The sequence below is a fragment of the Talpa europaea genome (assembly GCF_964194135.1).
Source record: "Talpa europaea genome assembly, chromosome: X".
Lineage (NCBI taxonomy): Eukaryota > Metazoa > Chordata > Mammalia > Eulipotyphla > Talpidae > Talpa > Talpa europaea.
The window spans coordinates 46,956,233-46,975,829 of NC_140081.1; the positions used below are offsets into that span (position 1 = coordinate 46,956,233).

Sequence of the window (19,597 nt, forward strand, 5' to 3'; positions counted from 1 at the left end):
CCCCCCAAGGACAATAGGAGAGATCTCTGGCGCCACCTAGCGACCAGAAAAAAAAGTCACTAACACCCCATAGAACAGGGAAATTTCTTAAGACTGCTTGAAAAGGGCAGAAGGCTCCCGGAGGAGACAGTGGCCAGCTGGGAACTTAGCCCACGCCAGGCCCCTTCCGACCAGCAGTCTGAGCCCACAGAGGGAACAGGCGCCCACGGCCGGGGCAGACCGGGCGCGCAGAAGAGTGTGCCTGAGACCGGATGTTCAGGGACTGAGTCCCTCGTCGCCATTTTAGAACAGGGACATTTCTTCAGTAAAGACTGCCTGAAACCAGCAGAAAGCTCCCTCAGAAGCCAGAGATGGCTCCTGGAGGAGCCAGAGGGGAGCGGAGAAGTTCATCCAAGATGCCGGCCAGTCCGAGCAACACAGTGTCCCAATGCATACGACAAATTAGAAAACAGACAGTAGGGAGTAGAAGAACCGCACGCAACCTAACAACTCCTCAGGAAAAAAGCAAGCCACAAAAAGAAAACCACACCCCAGATTGCAACGACAGTAATTTGGAAGAACTTCTGAGCCTTCCAGAAAGAGAATTTAAAATTGCCATGATTTAAAAAATGACAGAACTCATAAAGGAAAACAATGATCAGAAGAAGGAAATTGAGTCCCTAAATAGGGAAGCAGAAGAAACGCAGGAGATCAAAGAATTAATGGAGGAACTAAAGAACTCTGGAAAAACCAATGAAAGTAGAATAGATGAAATGGAAGAACAAATAAGTACTCTTGAAGACACAGAAATAAAATGAACCAAAACAGAAAAGGAAAGAGAAGCACGAAGGAAAAACAACGAAAAAGACTTCGGGAACTATCTGACTCCATGAGGAAAGGAAATATAAGAGTTATAGGAATTCCAGAAGGAGAGGAAAGAGATGTAGGAACAGAGAAAATATTCCAGGAGATAATTGAAGAGAACTTCCCAAATGTGAAGGAGAACTTTCCTTTGCTGAAAATTGATATACAAGAAGCAGGAAGAACACCAAACTTCCACGACGAAAGGAAAAATACAGCAAGACACATAATAGTAAAGCTCCCAAGAATGCAGGACAAGGAAAAAATAATGAAGCTGGCAAGAGGGAAGAAACAGATAACATTCAAAGGAAAACCAATCAGGCTGACATCAGACTTCTCTAAAGAAACACTACGGGCAAGGAGAGAGTGGAGGGACTTAGTCAAAAGACTCCAAGAAAACAGATGCCAACCAAGAATACTCTATCCCGCAAAGCTCTCCTTCCTCTATGAAGAAAGAATAAGGACCTTCCCAGACAAACAGAAACTCTGGAATTTCATTACAACTAAACCCCACTCCAAAAAATACTACAAGGAATCCTAAAGCCAGAACCTCAGAGGGACTAATAACAATGAAAGAAGGCCAAAAAAAAAAAAAAAGTTATTAAAAAAATAAATAAATAAAATCAAAGGAAAGACAAACACAATGGCAAATACAAATGCTAACATATCAATATTAACTCTAAATGTAAATGGAATAAACTCTTCAATAAAAAGACACAGAGTTGCAGCCTGGATTAAGAAACAAAACCCAAACTTTTGCTGTCTCCAGGAAACACATATAGCTACAAAAGACAAAAATAGGCTCAAAGTTAAAGGATGGAAAACAATCCTACAAGCAAATGGACTAAAAAAGAAAGCAGGAACAGCTATAGTTATATCAGATAAAACAGACTTAAAACTCAAAAAAATAAAGAGACCCCAATGGTCACTACATTATGATCAAGGGGACAATACTTCAAGAAGAAATAACACTCATTAACATATACTCACCAAACGAAGGAACACCAAAATATATCAGAAAAATGTTGTCCTCTCTGAAAACAGACATCAGAGAAAACACATACGTAGTGGGAGACTTCAACACACCACTATCAACAATGGATAGATCAACAAGACAAAAAATAAGTAAAGACACTAAAGCTCTAAATAGGGATCTAGAGTGCTTAGGCTTAACAGACATATATAGAACACTAAACACCAAAAAAACGGAGTACACATTTTTCGCAAGCGCACACGGATCATTCTCCAGGACCGATCACATACTGGGGCACAAGAGAAACATCAACAGATACACCAAGACTGAAATCATACCAACCATCTTTTCTGAACATGAAGGCGTCAAACTAGAAATAAAACATAAAAAGAAGGCAAGGAACTTTCCTACCTCATGGAGATTAAAAACCACACTACTGGAAGACCACTGGACTAATGAGGAGATCAGAGAAGAAATTAAAAAATTCTTTGAACTGAAGGACAAGGAGGACACCAATATCCTAAATGTATGGGATGCAGCAAAAGCAGTAATAAGAGGAAAATATATAGCAATAGAAACTCACACCAAGAAACAAGAACGAACTCAAAGAAACAACCTAATCTCGAAGCTCAAAGATCTAGAAAAAGAACAACAAATAAACCCCAAAACCAGTAGAAGAAAAGAAATAATAAAAACCGAAGCAGAAATAAATGAAATAGAAACTAAAAAAACAATCCAAAAGATCAATGAAACCAAGAGCTGGTTCTTCGAAAAAATCAATAAAATAGACAACCCCCTAGCCAGGCTCACAAAGGAAAAAGGGAGAAAGCACAAATAAACAGGATCGCAAATGAAAGAGGAGAAATCACAACGGACACAGCAGAAATCAAAAGAATAACCAGTAACTACTATGAACAGTTATATGGAAACAAGTTCAACAATCTAGAGGAGATGGACAAATTCCTACAACTCTACAATCACCCAAAGCTAGATAAAGAAGAAATAGAACACGTAAACAGACCAATTACAAGCAGCGAAATTGAAATGGTAATCAAAAACCTCCCCAAAAACAAAAGCCCAGGACCTGATGGATTTACAAATGAATTCTACCAAACATTCAGAGACGAATTAGTGCCTATCCTTCACAAACTCTTCCAACAAATTGAGAAGGAAGGGACAATACCAAACACGTTCTATGAAGCCAACATTACACTAATACCAAAACCGAACAAGGACAACACAAAAAAGGAAAACTACAGGCCAATCTCCCTAATGAACACTGATGCAAAAATCCTCAATAAAATTTTAGCTATCAGAATCCAACAATGTATCCATAAGATAATTCGCCACGACCAAGTAGGATTGATTCCAGGGACACAAGGATGGTTTAACATCCGAAAATCAATCAAAGTTATCCAACACATCAACAAAAAGAAATATAAAAACCATATGATAATATCAATAGATGCTGAGAAAGCTTTCGACAAAGTGCAACACGCATTCATGATAAAAGCCGTTGAAATTCTTGGGATACAAGGAACATACCTCAACATCATAAAGGCCATCTATGACAAGCCAACAGCCAGTATCATTCTCAATGGTGAAAACTTGAAAGCATTTCCATTAATATCTGGAACAAGACAAGGATGTCCACTTTCACCACTGCTTTTCAATATAATACTGGAAGTCCTAGCCAGAGCAATAAGACAAGAGAAAGACATACAAGGAATCCAAATAGGAAAAGAAGAAGTCAAACTATCACTATTTGCTGATGATATGATAATATACATAGAGAACCCCAAAAACTCCACAGAAAAACTAATTCAACTCATCAATCAGTTCAGTAAAGTGGCAGGATACAAAATCAACACGCAAAAGTCAGTAGCCTTCCTATACACAAACAATAAATCTGAAGAAGAAGAAATAAAAAAAAAATCCCTTTTATTATTGAAACAAAAAAACCCAAGTATTTGGGAATAAATCTAACAAAAGAGGTAAAGGACCTATACAAAGAAAACTATAAAACACTGTTAAAAGAAATAGAAGAAGACACAAAGAAATGGAAAGACATCCCCTGCTCATGGATTGGAAGAATAAACATTATTAAAATGGCCATCCTACCAAAAGCAATCTACAGATTCAATGCTATTCCAATCAAAATTTCAATGTCATTCTTCAAAGAAATAGAACAATTATTGATGAAATTCATATGGAATCACAAAAAACCCCGAATAGCCAAAGCTCTCCTGAAAAAAAAAAGAAGGGAATGGAGGCATCACAGTCCCAGACTTCAAACTATGCTACAAAGCCATAATCATCAAAACTGCATGGTATTGGAACAAGAACAGACATACAGACCAATGGAATCGAATAGAAAATCCAGAAATAAACCCACAGATTTATGGTCAACTAATCTTTGACAAAGGAGCAAAGACTATGCATTGGAGCAAAGAAAGTTTGTTCAATAAATGGTGCTGTGAAAACTGGGTCGCTGCATGCAAAAGAATGAAGCTTGACCACTACCTCGCACCACACACAAAAATCAACTCAAAATGGATTAAAGAACTAGGCATAAGACCTGAAACCATAAAATACATAGAAGGAAATATAGGCAAAACACTACGTGATTTGCACATCAAAGACATCTTTACAGACACATCACCCAAAGCACTGATAGTGAAGGCAAAGATAAACAGCTGGGACTACATCAAATTTAAGAGCTTCTGCACAGCAAAAGAGACAATAACAAAAACAAAGAGAAACCCCACCAACTGGGAGAACATTTTTGCACACAACACTAATGATGAAGGACTGATCACAAAAATCTGCAAAGAGCTGGTGAGACTCAACAACAACAAAGAAAATAATCCAGTCAAATCATGGGCAGAAGAGCTAAAAAGAAACTTCTCTGAAGAGGAAATGCAAATGGCCAACAGACATATGAAAAAATGTTCAACATCACTTGTAATCAGGGAAATGCAAATCAAAACTACCATGAGATACCATCTTACACCAGTGAGAATGGCACATATTAAAAAAACTAGCAACAACCAATGTTGGCGAGGCTGTGGAGAAAAAGGAACTCTTCTGCACTGTTGGTGGGAGTGCAAACTGGTCCAACCACTATGGAGAGCTGTGTGGAGATTTCTGCACCTACTGAACATAGAGCTTCCATATGATCCAGCAATTCCACTCCTAGGGATTTACCCAAAGGACACAGAAACATCAATTCCAAAGAGCACCTGCATCCCTATGTTTATAACAGCACTGTTTACAATAGCTAAGCTTTGGAAACAACCCAAATGCCCAAAAATAGATGACTGGATCAAGAAGATGTGGTACATATACATCATGGAATATTACTCAGCATTCAAAAAAGATAAACACATGCAATTTGCAGCAACATGGATGGTGCTGGAAGGGATCATGCTCAGCGAAATAAGCCAGAAAGAAAAAGAAAAATACCGGATGATCTCACTCATAGCAGGAATGTAGAGAACTTAAATAAGGGACCAGGAAAATGAATAACTATAAGAAAGTGAAAATCCAAATAAACAAAACATTATGAACCAGAGACACTTTTTGGGGGGTGAGGGGCGGGAGGGGAGGGATTGGGGTCAGAATGGGGGGGTTGCAATTGTATGGGGAATATAAAAATAAAATTTATTTTAAAAAAATGAAAACAAAAATAAAAACTGTAACCTGTGCATCCAGTGAACATAGACATGCTGGCAAGAAGCCATATAATTAATATGCAACCTCAACTGTCCTGATGCATCATTTGCAACTCTGCAACTGGCAAAAAAAGCATGCAACTTTTGAAAATGTCCATATTTATTATTATTATTAAATTTAAAAAACATAATATTAAAGAAGGATTTTGGCATTAAATATCCCCATCCCGGGCTTCCCCGGTGGAGCAGTGGGTTGAGCGCAGCACTGTGAAGCTGTCTGCGCGGCACCCTCTGCAATGCGGGTTCGATTCCCGCACAGCCAGGGAGATACCCACATGGTGTGGCAGACCTCTCCTGTCTCGCCCGCTGCTCCCCTCAGCAGTGTTTTTGGTCATCTGCCTGTTCTGCTTCCCGCTCCATTGCTAGTGAACTCTCTCACCCTCCCGCACCTCTGGCCTGTACCCCAGTTCTTGTATAAATAAATAAATCTTTAAAAAAATACATATCCCCATGACACAAATTTCAGGAAAATATAATTCAAGTAAATGATCTGTTTGAGCAAGTTAATATTCTAGCTAATTGAACCATTCATTTTCGTGTTTCTAATCTTAAAAATATATATCATTCTAAAATGTATCAATATATGTAACTGTCTTAGTTAACACATTGACCCTAACTGAATCTCTTATTAAACATTCATCAACCTATCAATGTTCCTTGTCCAGGAGTGTAAATGAATGTGTTATGTACATATGAACATGAAATTGTTTTTAAAACTAGATACCATTATCTGCTTATTTTACCATCATTTCCCTCTTTATCCTAAAAACGCACAGTAGACAGAATCTTTTCTTTCATGAGAAAGAATTTTTTTTTAAAGTATCTGTAGTCAAATAAGATTATTCTGTGTGGGTGCTAAAGAAAAGACTATACCAATCTGGTGTTTAAGAAAACAAGGAATACTGAAGCAAATGTCTAAACTGGAATTCAGAATGTAAATCAAAGTTTTGAAAATTTCATTAAGTTAACATTAAAACACAAAAATCTTTTATACCTTATTTGCTAGGTTTATAGTGCTGAGAGCCTTTTCATAATATTGTCTGTCATCCCAATCCAAATAAGTGCTGGCTAGTAACCGTAGAACTCTAGCCTATAATTAAAAGTAAAAAAAAAAAAAAAGCACACAGCTGAGGGTTAAATTGCAATACAATAGCTGACTAGCACACAGTGACAGCCATCATTATGAAAAAGCATTTCCTTAAATAACCACATCGTCTTGGGATTTTGTCTTTTTGCTATCCATACAAAATGCTGTCCAAAAATTTCTAGTAATAGATTATTTAAATTTAATTATTTTCTTATAAGTGTTTTGACATTAAAGTACTTTCTCACCCCCACTTTAAAAATAAGGAAAATAAGTCACGGCAATATTTAATCATCTTGCCACCTAATGTATAGATAGCACTATATCAGGCTTCCATCAAGAGTTAACTAGAAAGACATAACCCCTCTCAAAGATTTCACAGACTAGTTGAGACTAACCAATTGGTGTCATACATAGCATCATTTTAGTAAGAACAAATATACTTTCCTACAAGAAGATTTCTCCCAACCCAATTTTAAAATGAATGAAGTATTGCTGAATTTAGTCAGTTTCTCTACCAGGTTCGCACTGATAAGGGAAATGATTCTCATCAGCATGGACACATTTAACTACAGATTCACATTTTGCAAGATGGAGTCCTATTTCAATGAATAACTTTCCTCTAAATATATATAACATAACATTCATACATACATACATATATATGTTAAGCACATTAGGATTCTGTGAATCTAGAGAAATGACATTTAGATTGTTATATTTCGTATCTTTTTAATTCAGAAACTAAGGTGGAACTAATAAAATGCATATAATGTACTGAATATCATTATTATTTGTGTGCAGCAACTTTCAACTTCTCCAGAGGACATTTATGGAATAAATATGGCAACTCTAAGAAAGACTACAGGTATTTTATAAAAGGGCCAAATAATCAGAAAGATGAAACAAAATGTATGAATTTCAAAATGATTATGTTAAAATAATTGAGATAGGGCCTCCCCAGTGGCGCAGCGGTTGAGCGCTGGGTTGCGAAGCTGCCCACAGCCTCTGCAGCGCCGGTTCGATCCCCGGCTGCTCCCCGGCCACCAGAGGAGGGTCCCACATGGCGCGCAGACCTCTCCTGCCGCCCGCTGCTCCCCTCAGCAGTGTACTTAGGTCCTTCTGCCCGCTCTGCTCCCCGCTCTGGTTCTGGTAAATTCTCTCACCCTCCAGTGCTTTGACTGTAACCAGTGCTTTCATAATTAAATAAATAAATAAAAGATTTATAATAAAAAAAATAATAAAATAATTGAGATATAAAACAGTATATACACTGTATGATTCCATTTATACAAAATTCAAGAAAAGCTGAAAATAACCTGTAACAATTGAAGTCAAAATAGTGGTTTTATCTTGGGGGGCAGGAATGACTATTACTGGAAGGTGTCAAGGGAACTTTTGAGAGTGATGGGATTTTTTGTATCTTGAGCTGTATTGTAGTAGTGAGATTACATAGATATATTAAAATTCATCAGACTGTACACTTAAGATTTACAACTTAAGAATGCAAACAACAGATTTATTTACACAAATCTGGATAGTATGGCCTACTATATACCTAATATATAGGGTCAACTATCATATGCATGTGTTCCATAGTTGACCAAAATATCGTTATACAGTATATGGCTGTATAAATTACATCTCAGTAAAGTACTGCTAACATGAAAGAAAAACTACTTCATAATCTTACCTCTCCATAATTTGCAATAAGAATATTACATCTCTGAACGACAAGGAGGACACCAATATCCTAAATGTATGGGATGCAGCAAAAGCAGTAATAAGAGGAAAATATATAGCAATAGAAGCTCACATCAAGAAACAAGAAAGAACGCAAAGAAACAACCTAATCTCGAAGCTCAAAGATCTAGAAAAAGAACAACAAAAAAACCCCAAAACCAGTAGAAGAAAAGAAATAATAAAAACCAAAGCAGAAATAAATGAAATTGAAACTAAAAAAACAATCCAAAAGATCAATGAAACCAAGAGCTGGTTCTTTGAAAAAATCAATAAAATAGACAAACCCCTAGCCAGGCTCACAAAGGAAAAAAGGGAGAAAGCACAAATAAACAGGATCATCAATGAAAGAGGAGAAATCACAACGGACACAGCAGAAATCAAAAGAATAATCAGTAACTACTATGAACAGTTATATGGAAACAAGTTCAACAATCTAGAGGAGATGGACAAATTCCTACAACTCTACAATCACCCAAAGCTAGATAAAGAAGAAATAGAACACCTAAACAGACCAATTACAATTAGCGAAATTGAAATGGTAATAAAAAACCTCCCCAAAAACAAAAGCCCAGGACCTGATGGATTTACAAATGAATTCTACCAAACATTCAGAGACGAATTAGTGCCTATCCTTCACAAACTCTTCCAAAAAATTGAGAAGGAAGGGACAATACCAAACACGTTTTATGAAGCCAACATTACACTAATACCAAAATCGAACAAGGACAACACAAAAAAGGAAAACTACAGGCCAATCTCCCTAATGAACACTGATGCAAAAATCCTCAATAAAATTTTAGCTATCAGAATCCAACAATGTATCCATAAGATAATTCACCACGACCAAGTTGGATTCATTCCAGGGGCACAAGGATGGTTTAACATCCGAAAATCAATCAACGTTATCCAACACATCAACAAAAAGAAATATAAAAACCATATGATAATATCAATAGATGCTGAGAAAGCTTTCGACAAAGTGCAACACCCATTCATGATAAAAGCCCTTGAAATTCTTGGGATACAAGGAACATACCTCAACATCATAAAGGCCATCTATGACAAGCCAACAGCCAGTATCATTCTCAATGGTGAAAAGCTGAAAGCAATTCCATTAAGATCTGGAACAAGACAAGGATGTCCACTCTCACCATTGCTTTTCAATATAATACTGGAAGTCCTAGCCAGGGCAATAAGACAAGAGAAAGACATCCAAGGAATCCAAATAGGAAAAGAAGAAGTCAAACTATCACTATTTGCAGACGATATGATATTATATATAGAGAACCCCAAAAACTCCACAGAAAAGCTAATTCAACTCATCAATCAGTTCAGTAAAGTGGCAGGATACAAAATCAACACGCAAAAGTCAGTAGCCTTCCTATACACAAACAATAAATCTGAAGAAGAAGAAATCAAAAAGACCATCCCTTTTGTTATTGAAACAAAAAAAATCAAATATTTGGGAATAAATCTAACAAAAGAGGTAAAGGACCTATACAAAGAAAACTATAAAACACTGTTAAAAGAAATAGAAGAAGACACAAAGAAATGGAGAGACATCCCCTGCTCATGGATTGGAAGAATAAACATTATTAAAATGGCCATCCTTCCAAAAGCAATATACAGATTCAATGCTATTCCAATCAAAATTTCAATGTCATTCTTCAAAGAAATAGAACAATTATTGATGAAATTCATATGGAATCACAAAAAACCCCGAATAGCCAAAGCTCTCCTGAAAAAAAAAAGAAGGGAATGGAGGCATCACACTCCCAGACTTCAAACTATACTACAAAGCCATAATCATCAAAACTGCATGGTATTGGAACAAGAACAGACATACAGACCAATGGAATCGAATAGAAAATCCAGAAATAAACCCACAGGTTTATGGTCAACTAATCTTTGACAAAGGAGCAAAGACTATGCATTGGAGCAAAGAAAGTTTGTTCAATAAATGGTGCTGGGAAAACTGGGTCGCTACATGCAAAAGAATGAAGCTTGACCACCACCTCACACCATACACAAAAATCAACTCAAAATGGATTAAAGAACTAGACATAAGACCTGAAACCATAAAATATATAGAAGGAAATATAGGCGAAACACTACGTGATTTGCACATCAAAGACATCTTTACAGACACATCACCCAAAGCAGTGATAGTGAAGGCAAAGATAAACAGCTGGGACTACATCAAATTAAAGAGCTTTTGCACAGCAAAAGAGACAATAACAAAAACAAAGAGAAACCCCACCAACTGGGAGAACATTTTTGCACCCAACACTAATGATAAAGGACTGATCACAAAAATCTGCAAAGAGCTGATGAGACTCAACAACAACAAAGAAAATAATCCAGTCAAAAAATGGGCAGAAGAGCTTAAAAGAAACTTCTCTGAAGAGGAAATGCAAATGGCCAACAGGCATATGAAAAAATGTTCAACATCACTTGTCATCAGGGAAATGCAAATCAAAACTACCATGAGATACCATCTTACACCAGTGAGAATGGCACATATTAAAAAAACTAGCAACAACAAATGTTGGCGAGGGTGTGGAGAAAAAGGAACTCTTCTGCACTGTTGGTGGGAGTGCAAACTGGTCCAACCACTGTGGAAAGCTGTGTGGAGATTTCTGGACCTACTAAACATAGAGCTTCCATATGATCCAGCAATTCCACTCCTAGGTATTTACCCAAAGGACACAGAAACATCAATTCCAAAGAACACCTGCACCCCTATGTTTATAGCAGCACTGTTTACAATAGCTAAGCTTTGGAAACAACCCAAATGCCCAAAAATAGATGACTGGATCAAGAAGATGTGGTACATATATACCATGGAATATTACTCAGCATTCAAAAAAGATAAACACATGCAATTTGCAGCAACATGGATGGCGCTGGAAGGGATCATGCTCAGCGAAATAAGCCAAAAAGAAAAAGAAAAATACCGGATGGTCTCACTCATAGCAGGAATCTAGAAAACTTAAATAAGGGACCAGGAAAATGAATAACTATAAGATAGTGAAAATCAAAATCAACAAAAAACTATGAACCAGAGACACTTTTAGGGGGGCGGGAGGGGAGGGATTGGGGTCAGAATGGGGGGGCTGCAATTGTATGGGGAATATAACAATAAAATTTATTTAAAAAAAGAAAAAAAAAAAAAAGAATATTACATCTCAATCACACTTAGATCCTATTTTCCATCCTCATTTCCTCCTCCAGATATCTTTTCATCTAGATCCCTTATCTGGTATCCCTTCTTCCCTCTTTCTAAGTGTATGGACCCCTTCTATTTTTCAAGCCCTTTCTCCCACCAGAAGGCTTCTTCAATAATTCAAGTCAACCTTGTATTCCCCTTTACTGCATACTATCCTACATACTTCAGATCAGACCACACTGTTTATTACTTATTTTTCTCAAATTGTTTCACTATACCAGTTTTTACCAATTTTTGAAATTTTAATTGAAGTATGAAGTACATACTAAAACCTCAACAATCTTAAGAGTACAGCTTTGAATTTTCACAAAGTAAACACATGTACATTAACAACATGGAAATCAAGAAACAACATTAATAAAGCAGGCCCAACTCAGGCCTCTTTTCAAACATTATTCCAAACAAAGGTCACCAATTACTTGACTTCCAACTCCAAGTATTCGCTTTACCCGTTTCTGGCATCTACATTTATGAAACTGTAGAGTGTGTACTACTTTGTACCTTGCTTTGTTTATTCAACATTATATGTGAAGACATCCATATAGATGCAATTACTATAGTTCATCTATTCTATTATGACACTATTGCAATTTTTCTATTATTTTAATTATGATAAAATACACATAAAATTAACTATCAACCTTTTTTTTAAGATTTATTTATTTATTTATACAAGCACTGGGTACAGTCAGAAGCGCGGGAGGGTGAGAGAATTCACCAGAGCCAGAGCGGAGAGCAGAGCAGGCAGAAGGACCGAAGTACACTGCTGAGGGGAGCAGCGGGCGGCAGGAGAGGTCTGCGCGCCATGTGGGACCCTCCTCCGATGGCCGGGAGTAGCCGGGGATTGAACCAGCACCGCAGAGGCAGCAGGCAGCTTCGCAACCCAGCGCTTAACCTCTGCGCCACCGGGGAGGCCCTATCAACCATTTTTTAATTACACTTAACTTTTAAATGTATGGTTTATCACTATTAAGTACACTCATATTATTGCACATCCTTCACTACCATACATTTCCAGAACCCCTTATATCTCGCAAAATTGAAACCCTATACCCATTAAACAATAATTTCTCATTTATCCCTCCCTCCAAACCCCTGCAGCCACTATCTTACTTTCTGTCTCTATGAATTTGACTATTCAAGCTGTCTCATTTTAAGTGAAACTATACTATATTTTTCCTTTTATAGATAGTTTGTTTCACTTAATATAAAATGTCATTAACTTTCATCTATCTTGTAGCATGTGTTAGCATTTCCTTTCTTTTGAAAGCTGAATGATATTCCACTATATTCACTTGTATATATTTTATCATTAAAACAATTTTTTAAAGGTAGAGGCCACATTTTATACTTCTCTTTTACTTACTTCCCCATCTATCACATTGCTAGATACATGTAGGTGTTCAGTTATGTTTTAATTGGTATATTGTAAAAAAAAATTCCATTCTGCTATGGGCATATGTTAGATTTACACCAGAAGTATTTATATAATCACATTTTGCTTGACAAAATATTAAAAAATTAACTTTCAAATCAAGCATGTTTTATCTGGGTAGCTAGGGGAAAACCTGAAATTTTTAATATGCAATAATAAAAGCTAAAATTTGCATAGTCAAACACTGTTCTAAGCACTTTACTTATATTAACTCATGGACACAAAAATCCGCATGGAAGGCAGATGATATATCAATTTTACAAAAAAAAATCCACTGAGATATTAAATGGATGATCTACATGCAAATGAGGAATTAGACTACTATAATTTTACTATAAAAATAGCATAAACTATATACTTTCAACTTGCTTCTACAATATTTAACAGGGTCCTTACCAGCATTTCTGGTCCAACAGAATTCTTATCCATCTTCCCAATATCATAACTTTGGCTATCATCAAAAGAAGGAAAAAACATATATAAAATATTCTTTTCAAATTATATATTTTTTTCAAGAGTACATACTGTTGAGAAGACATGGTATAATTATCCTTTATTCCAAGTTTTCTAGTTTGTATTACAACAGATTAACCAATTAATATATGAAAATCAATTGTAGTAACAGTTTCTAATTATGGAAAACCACAATTTCCTCAAGATCTATCCAATAAATCAACACTATAATTTAGTTATTGTGCTTTTCCATTTGGCTGTGTGTTTTTGTATATGTATGTGTGTTGCATTAAACTGGTTTTTATATGTATACAAACTCTAATTTAATAGGTACATTTTAAAGTCTAATAAATGAAAATATAACAGTAAAACAAATACAGGGTTTTTCACAGAAACAAATGCTTTAACTATATTAAGCCTCACAATACCCTTGTAAGGAACTATTAGTTCCATTTTGCAGTTGAATGAACCAATTACCAGTTAAGAGGTTTCTAATATTTCCTAGATTAGCATTAAAAATGAGAGTGGGAGGTTGGGGAGTAGAGAGACATTTGACTTTCAGTTTCCTGCTTTAATTAACAAACCATATTATCTATGGGATATTCTGATAACCAAAATTATATTAATATGAACTTCAGAGTTTTAAAACTTAAAAAGTAAAGTAGATCACACACCGTAAAACTGATAGTCCAAGGGAGAGTGTCAAAAAACCTAAATCGAACACATTATTTTGAAATATTCCCTAAAAAAATTCTCTGAAAGACCCAGAACTAATGAACTGAGTTTTCAGCTTGCTAGCAAGGACATAACGTTGCCAAGTCAATATAAGCCCTAGCTCATACAGGCATCCTTTGGTAGATTAAACCTTTTACATCCAGTTTTTTAAATAACCAGTGAGTACTGGGACTTCTGCAATGTTGTTGAGACACAGGGCAAGCTAGGAATTATGCAGTTTTAGGGACAGTGCAGGAGGGGACCTCTGAAGAATTTAGGGAGGCTTCAGAGATAAGGACAACCAAGGGAATGTAACCAATTCCACTAGGAAAAACAAATATCTCAGGACCAAAGACAACATTGTTAAAGCTGGTCCTGGTTTCCTTCAGGTGGTAAAGGGAGGCAGAGATTGGAGAAATGGGAGAGTGGTTTAATTTATGGACAACTAAGAAGGGCAGCTGTTTAACTTCAATGCAGGGATGCCCATCCAGAGGACTGGGCCATAAAGATAAAGATGCAACAAATGGGGAAAGAGAAAGCTGTTAGATAAGGAATGTGAAGATCCCCCACTCAGTAGCAAATTAAGTGAGACAGCTGAGAACTAACCAATCACAGAGAGACTGGTAGAGCTTTAGAATAATGAGGGAAAAAAGGTATATATTCCCTGAGACACGACGCCACTTTGGCTTCCTTGTCCCTCCCAGGCCTGGTTCCCTGGCCTGGGAGTCCCACTTTATTTCTGCTCTTTTTCTCCTCAGTAAACTTTTTCCTTCTCTAAACAAACCTGCCTCTTCTCGCTTGCTTGCCTGACTGTCTGCGAAGTTCCTGCTGCGGCTTTGTGAGACACCAACCCGTGGGGGTCTAGCGGCTGGGACTCAGCGCTGCCCTGCAGCCTGGGATCTGTTCCTGGCTGGGAGACTAGGCCTGACAATTCCGGTATCATTGTTATAAGGAGCCCTTGGATTCTATCCCTAGTGAAAGAATTCATTAAAACATACAACCATTTAAAGTCTCTGGAAATTGTCCTAAGGTCATATAGCAAATAGAAAAACACTTATTTAAAAAAAAAATCAACTAAATCTTACTAAGAATGTTGAATCTGTGACATTTCTGATCAGCTTCTATCCACACCAGCTCCATGTGATGGAAGATACTCCAGATAAATGCTGTCAGCAAGGTGGAAATTCCCTCTCCCTCCAGCTTCTAATCCTAGTCTACGGTTTCACCTTGGGCCAGGCAGGCTGCTAGTCTCGCCTATCTGCCACAGGTCTATATTGGGGAAGTACTATTCTAGGAAAGCACAATGAAAAGACTGGGTCTTCTTTTCTCACCCATTTTCACTCTTAAGTTAGGGGTTCTACACAAGGTGTAACAGGTCAAGAATAATGAGATCCTGATAGCCTTCTGCAGGCTACTTCATTGGGTTGAGATTCCATGCCAGAAGGACATTCTAAGAAGACTAGGGGCTACCATATTCCCAGCATCCACTTATTCAGGAGGGGAGCCACTACAGAAGAAGCATGCAATGCTCCTACCCCCAACTACAGTATTGAGGCAAAGAGGGTTCAGCCCAAGGGGAAACTGAGAGTACCTGAGGGGATTGACTATTTGGAATAGAGTAGGGAGAAGTTCCTGCCTGAGGGCATTGTCAAAAACAATGGAGATCTTGCTGGTGTATAACTGAGAGGGAGCCAGTAGCTCCATGGTAGTAGTAGCAATAAGCAGAACAGCCAGAAGTTTAACAGAAAGAGTGAAAAGGACAACCAAGAACAATCTTGGGGTCACATTCATTGTTGGGGATACAGAAAGCTATGCACATGTACTAAGCTGCACCTACTCAGAAGCAGAGAGAAACTTGAATCTGAGTAGTTCGAGGATTTAAGCGGACACTCTGACCAAACACAGACTGAAAGTTAGCTACTCTGATCCAAGGGGTTACAGTAAGGAAGTCAAGCTTAAAAATCAAATCACACTTCCACATCTAAGAAACTTTGAAGTCATCTTCCATCCTAATGGCAAATACAAAGATAAACAGAATAAAAACCCACAATTCTTCCTGGCTACATGTAAGAGTAGAGGACACAGCAAAAACCACTTCCTCCAAGTTTGGAAAGAAGTTGCAACTTATCACAAAAGAGATTTATGAGGAGAGATTTGTGAGGAGAAACTAGCAGGAGAACCAGTGCCAGGGCAGGAACTGTAATTGACAGATTGCTAGAGACTACGTCTGAGCCTTGGACAACAAGTCTGAGAGTTAAAAACTCCAGGGGAACATAGCCATAGTGGAGCATACACAATATTGTCAACTTAATTCAGGAGCTCAACCAGATTGCCACAATAAATACCAGAGAAAAGTCCCTAGGACTTTGAAAGGAGGAGGTAAAAAGGAACTACTTTGAAATATCCCAGGGCAATCAGTTCTGTTAACAAGACGTCCTTCCTCTAAGGGAAAGTGGCTAACCAGAGCCTAACCTTCTGGGATATCATCAGAGCCTAACTGATCTGGGGAACAGAAATACTCCACCTCAACCCTAGCTGATATTAGCCATTCTGTACCATCTGAGGGTGGAGAAAAATAAATGAGAAACGCCTGTGAAGTTCACAATTCAAAGGCATAAGCTCACTAAAAGACTGAGAACTAGTCCTATTACAACAGAAATCCTCCCCTCCCACCACACTTAATCACCACATTACTACCCCTTACACATTACTTTTATACCATGCCTACATTAAAAAAAAAAACCTTAGAAGGCATACCAAAAAGCATAATTCACAATTTGAAGAGAGAGAGTTAGCATCAGAACCAGACATGACAGGGATGATAGAATTGACAAACTGAAAAAAAAAAAAAAAAGAACTGACAAACTGAAAATTTTAAATAACTATAATTAGCATGTTAAGGTAATTAATGGATAAAACACACAGCATCCAAAACCAGATCATGAGTGTAAGCAGGACAGAAATCCTAAGAAAGACCAAGAAGGAATACTACAGATTAAAAATAAAAACTTTAACAAAAATGAAGAATGTCTTTAATGGGTTTTTTAATACTCTGGACATGGCTGAGAAAAGAACCTATGAGCTATAGTCTTTGAATCTAGAATCCTTGAAAATGAATAAGCCAAGGAGAATAAAAACTGAAAAAACAAACAAAATATCCAAGGATTGTGGCAACAACTATAATAGGTGTAATGTAAGGTTAATAGAAATACTAGAAGAAAAAAGAGAGAAAGAAACAGAAGAAATATTTAAAATAATAAATGGCTAAGAATTTCCCAAAATTAATGTCTGATAACAGCCACAGAAAACTCAGAGAACACCAAGTAAGATAATACCAAAAATAAAAGTCTAAACCAAAGCATAGCATTTTTTCAAATTACAGAAAATAACGAAAAAAAAAAAAATAAACAGTCCCAAGGAAAAGCGAACTTATCTATAATGCCCCAAAGATAACAACTGTACCCAGCTTCTCAGAAACCACACAATAGAGTGAAATATTTAAAATGCTGAGGAAAAAATACCATCAACCTAGAATTCTGTACCCCACAAAAATATCATTCAAAAATAAAGGAGAACTATTTCTTAAGACAAACAAAAATTGAGGGTATTTGTTGCAATTACACCCACCTTAAAATAAATGTTAAAAGAAATTCCTTAGAACAGAAATATGTCAGAAAATCAGATCTACATAAAATAAGGAAGAACATCAAAGAAGGAATGAGAAAGTAAAACTTTTTCTTACTTATAATTAAACAGCCTGTTCATAATAATAGTAGCAACAGTGCATTCAATTAGTATACCTCTATTTATTTATCTTATGCATACACCTATCAGATTTATTAAACATATATATACATATGTGTGTGTGTCTCCTCTACATAAAATGAAATAAATGCCAGCAATGACACAAGGGGAGGGAGGGAGGAATTTTGGTATTACATGTAAGGTTGTCCAGTGTTATTTGATAACAGACTTGGTTTAGTTGTAGATATATATTGCAAACTCTAGTATAACCACTTAATATGTTTTTTAAAAGTATAAGCGATATGCTAAGAAAGTACAAATGGATTCATAAAATATTCAACTAAATCTACAAAAGGCAGAAAGATTGGAAGGCAATAGGAAAAAAACGAGGGTCTCCCTGGTGGCGCAAGGGGTTAAACACAGCATTATGAAACTATTCGCAGCCACTACAACACGAGTTCAATCCCCGGCAGTTTTTGTATGCATAATATTTAAAATATATGGAAAAATGAACATGGTAGATATTAATTCAACTGTATCAATAATCACTTTTAATTCCAAAGAGCTAAATGTACCAATGAAAAAACAGATTGTCAGATTGGATCAAAAAACTTGTCACAACTATATGTTGTCTAGAAGAAAACCACTTTAAATATAAAGATACATTACACTAATACCAAAACCGAATAAGGACAACACAAAAAAGGAAAACTACAGGCCAATCTCCCTAATGAACACTGATGCAAAAATCCTCAATAAAATTTTAGCTATCAGAATCCAACAATGTATCCATAAGATAATTCACCACGACCAAGTAGGATTCATTCCAGGGACACAAGGATGGTTTAACATCCGAAAATCAATCAACGTTATCCAACACATCAACAAAAAGAAATATAAAAACCATATGATAATATCAATAGATGCTGAGAAAGCTTTCGACAAAGTGCAACACCCATTCATGATAAAAGCCTTTGAAATTCTTGGGATACAAGGAACATACCTCAACATCATAAAGGCCATCTATGACAAGCCAACAGCCAGTATCATCCTCAATGGTGAAAAGCTGAAAGCAATTCCATTAAGATCTGGAACAAGACAAGGATGTCCACTCTCACCACTGCTTTTCAATATAATACTGGAAGTCCTAGCCAGAGCAATAAGACAAGAGAAAGACATACAAGGAATCCAAATAGGAAAAGAAGAAGTCAAACTATCACTATTTGCAGATGATATGATAATATAAATAGAGAACCCCAAAAACTCCACAGAAAAACTAATTCAACTTGTAAATCAATTCAGTAAAGTGGCAGGATACAAAATCAACACGCGAAAGTCAGTAGCCTTCCTATACACAAACAATAAATCTGAAGAAGAAGAAATAAAAAAAAAAATCCCTTTTATTATCGAAACAAAAAAAATCAAATATTTGGGAATAAATCTAACAAAAGAGGTAAAGGACCTATACAAAGAAAATTATAAAACACTGTTAAAAGAAATAGAAGAAGACACAAAGAAATGGAAAGACATCCCCTGCTCATGGATTGGAAGAATAACCATTATTAAAATGGCCATCCTACCAAAAGCAATCTACAGATTCAATGCTATTCCAATCAAAATTTCAATGTCATTCTTCAAAGAAATAGAA

General features: G+C 36.6%; 1 protein-coding gene across 1 annotated transcript in view; it reads right to left on the reverse strand.

Annotated features, from left to right (window-relative positions):
- TEX11 (testis expressed 11) overlaps positions 1-19,597 on the reverse strand; it is a gene marked incomplete at both ends in the record, with an annotated part of 405,993 nt that overhangs the window by 210,537 nt on the left and 175,859 nt on the right. Inside the window, 2 exons of the mRNA XM_084259198.1 lie at positions 6,542-6,637; positions 13,435-13,489. Coding sequence (XP_084115324.1) covers positions 6,542-6,637; positions 13,435-13,489 — 151 coding nt within the window. The remainder of the gene's footprint in view (positions 1-6,541; positions 6,638-13,434; positions 13,490-19,597) is intronic.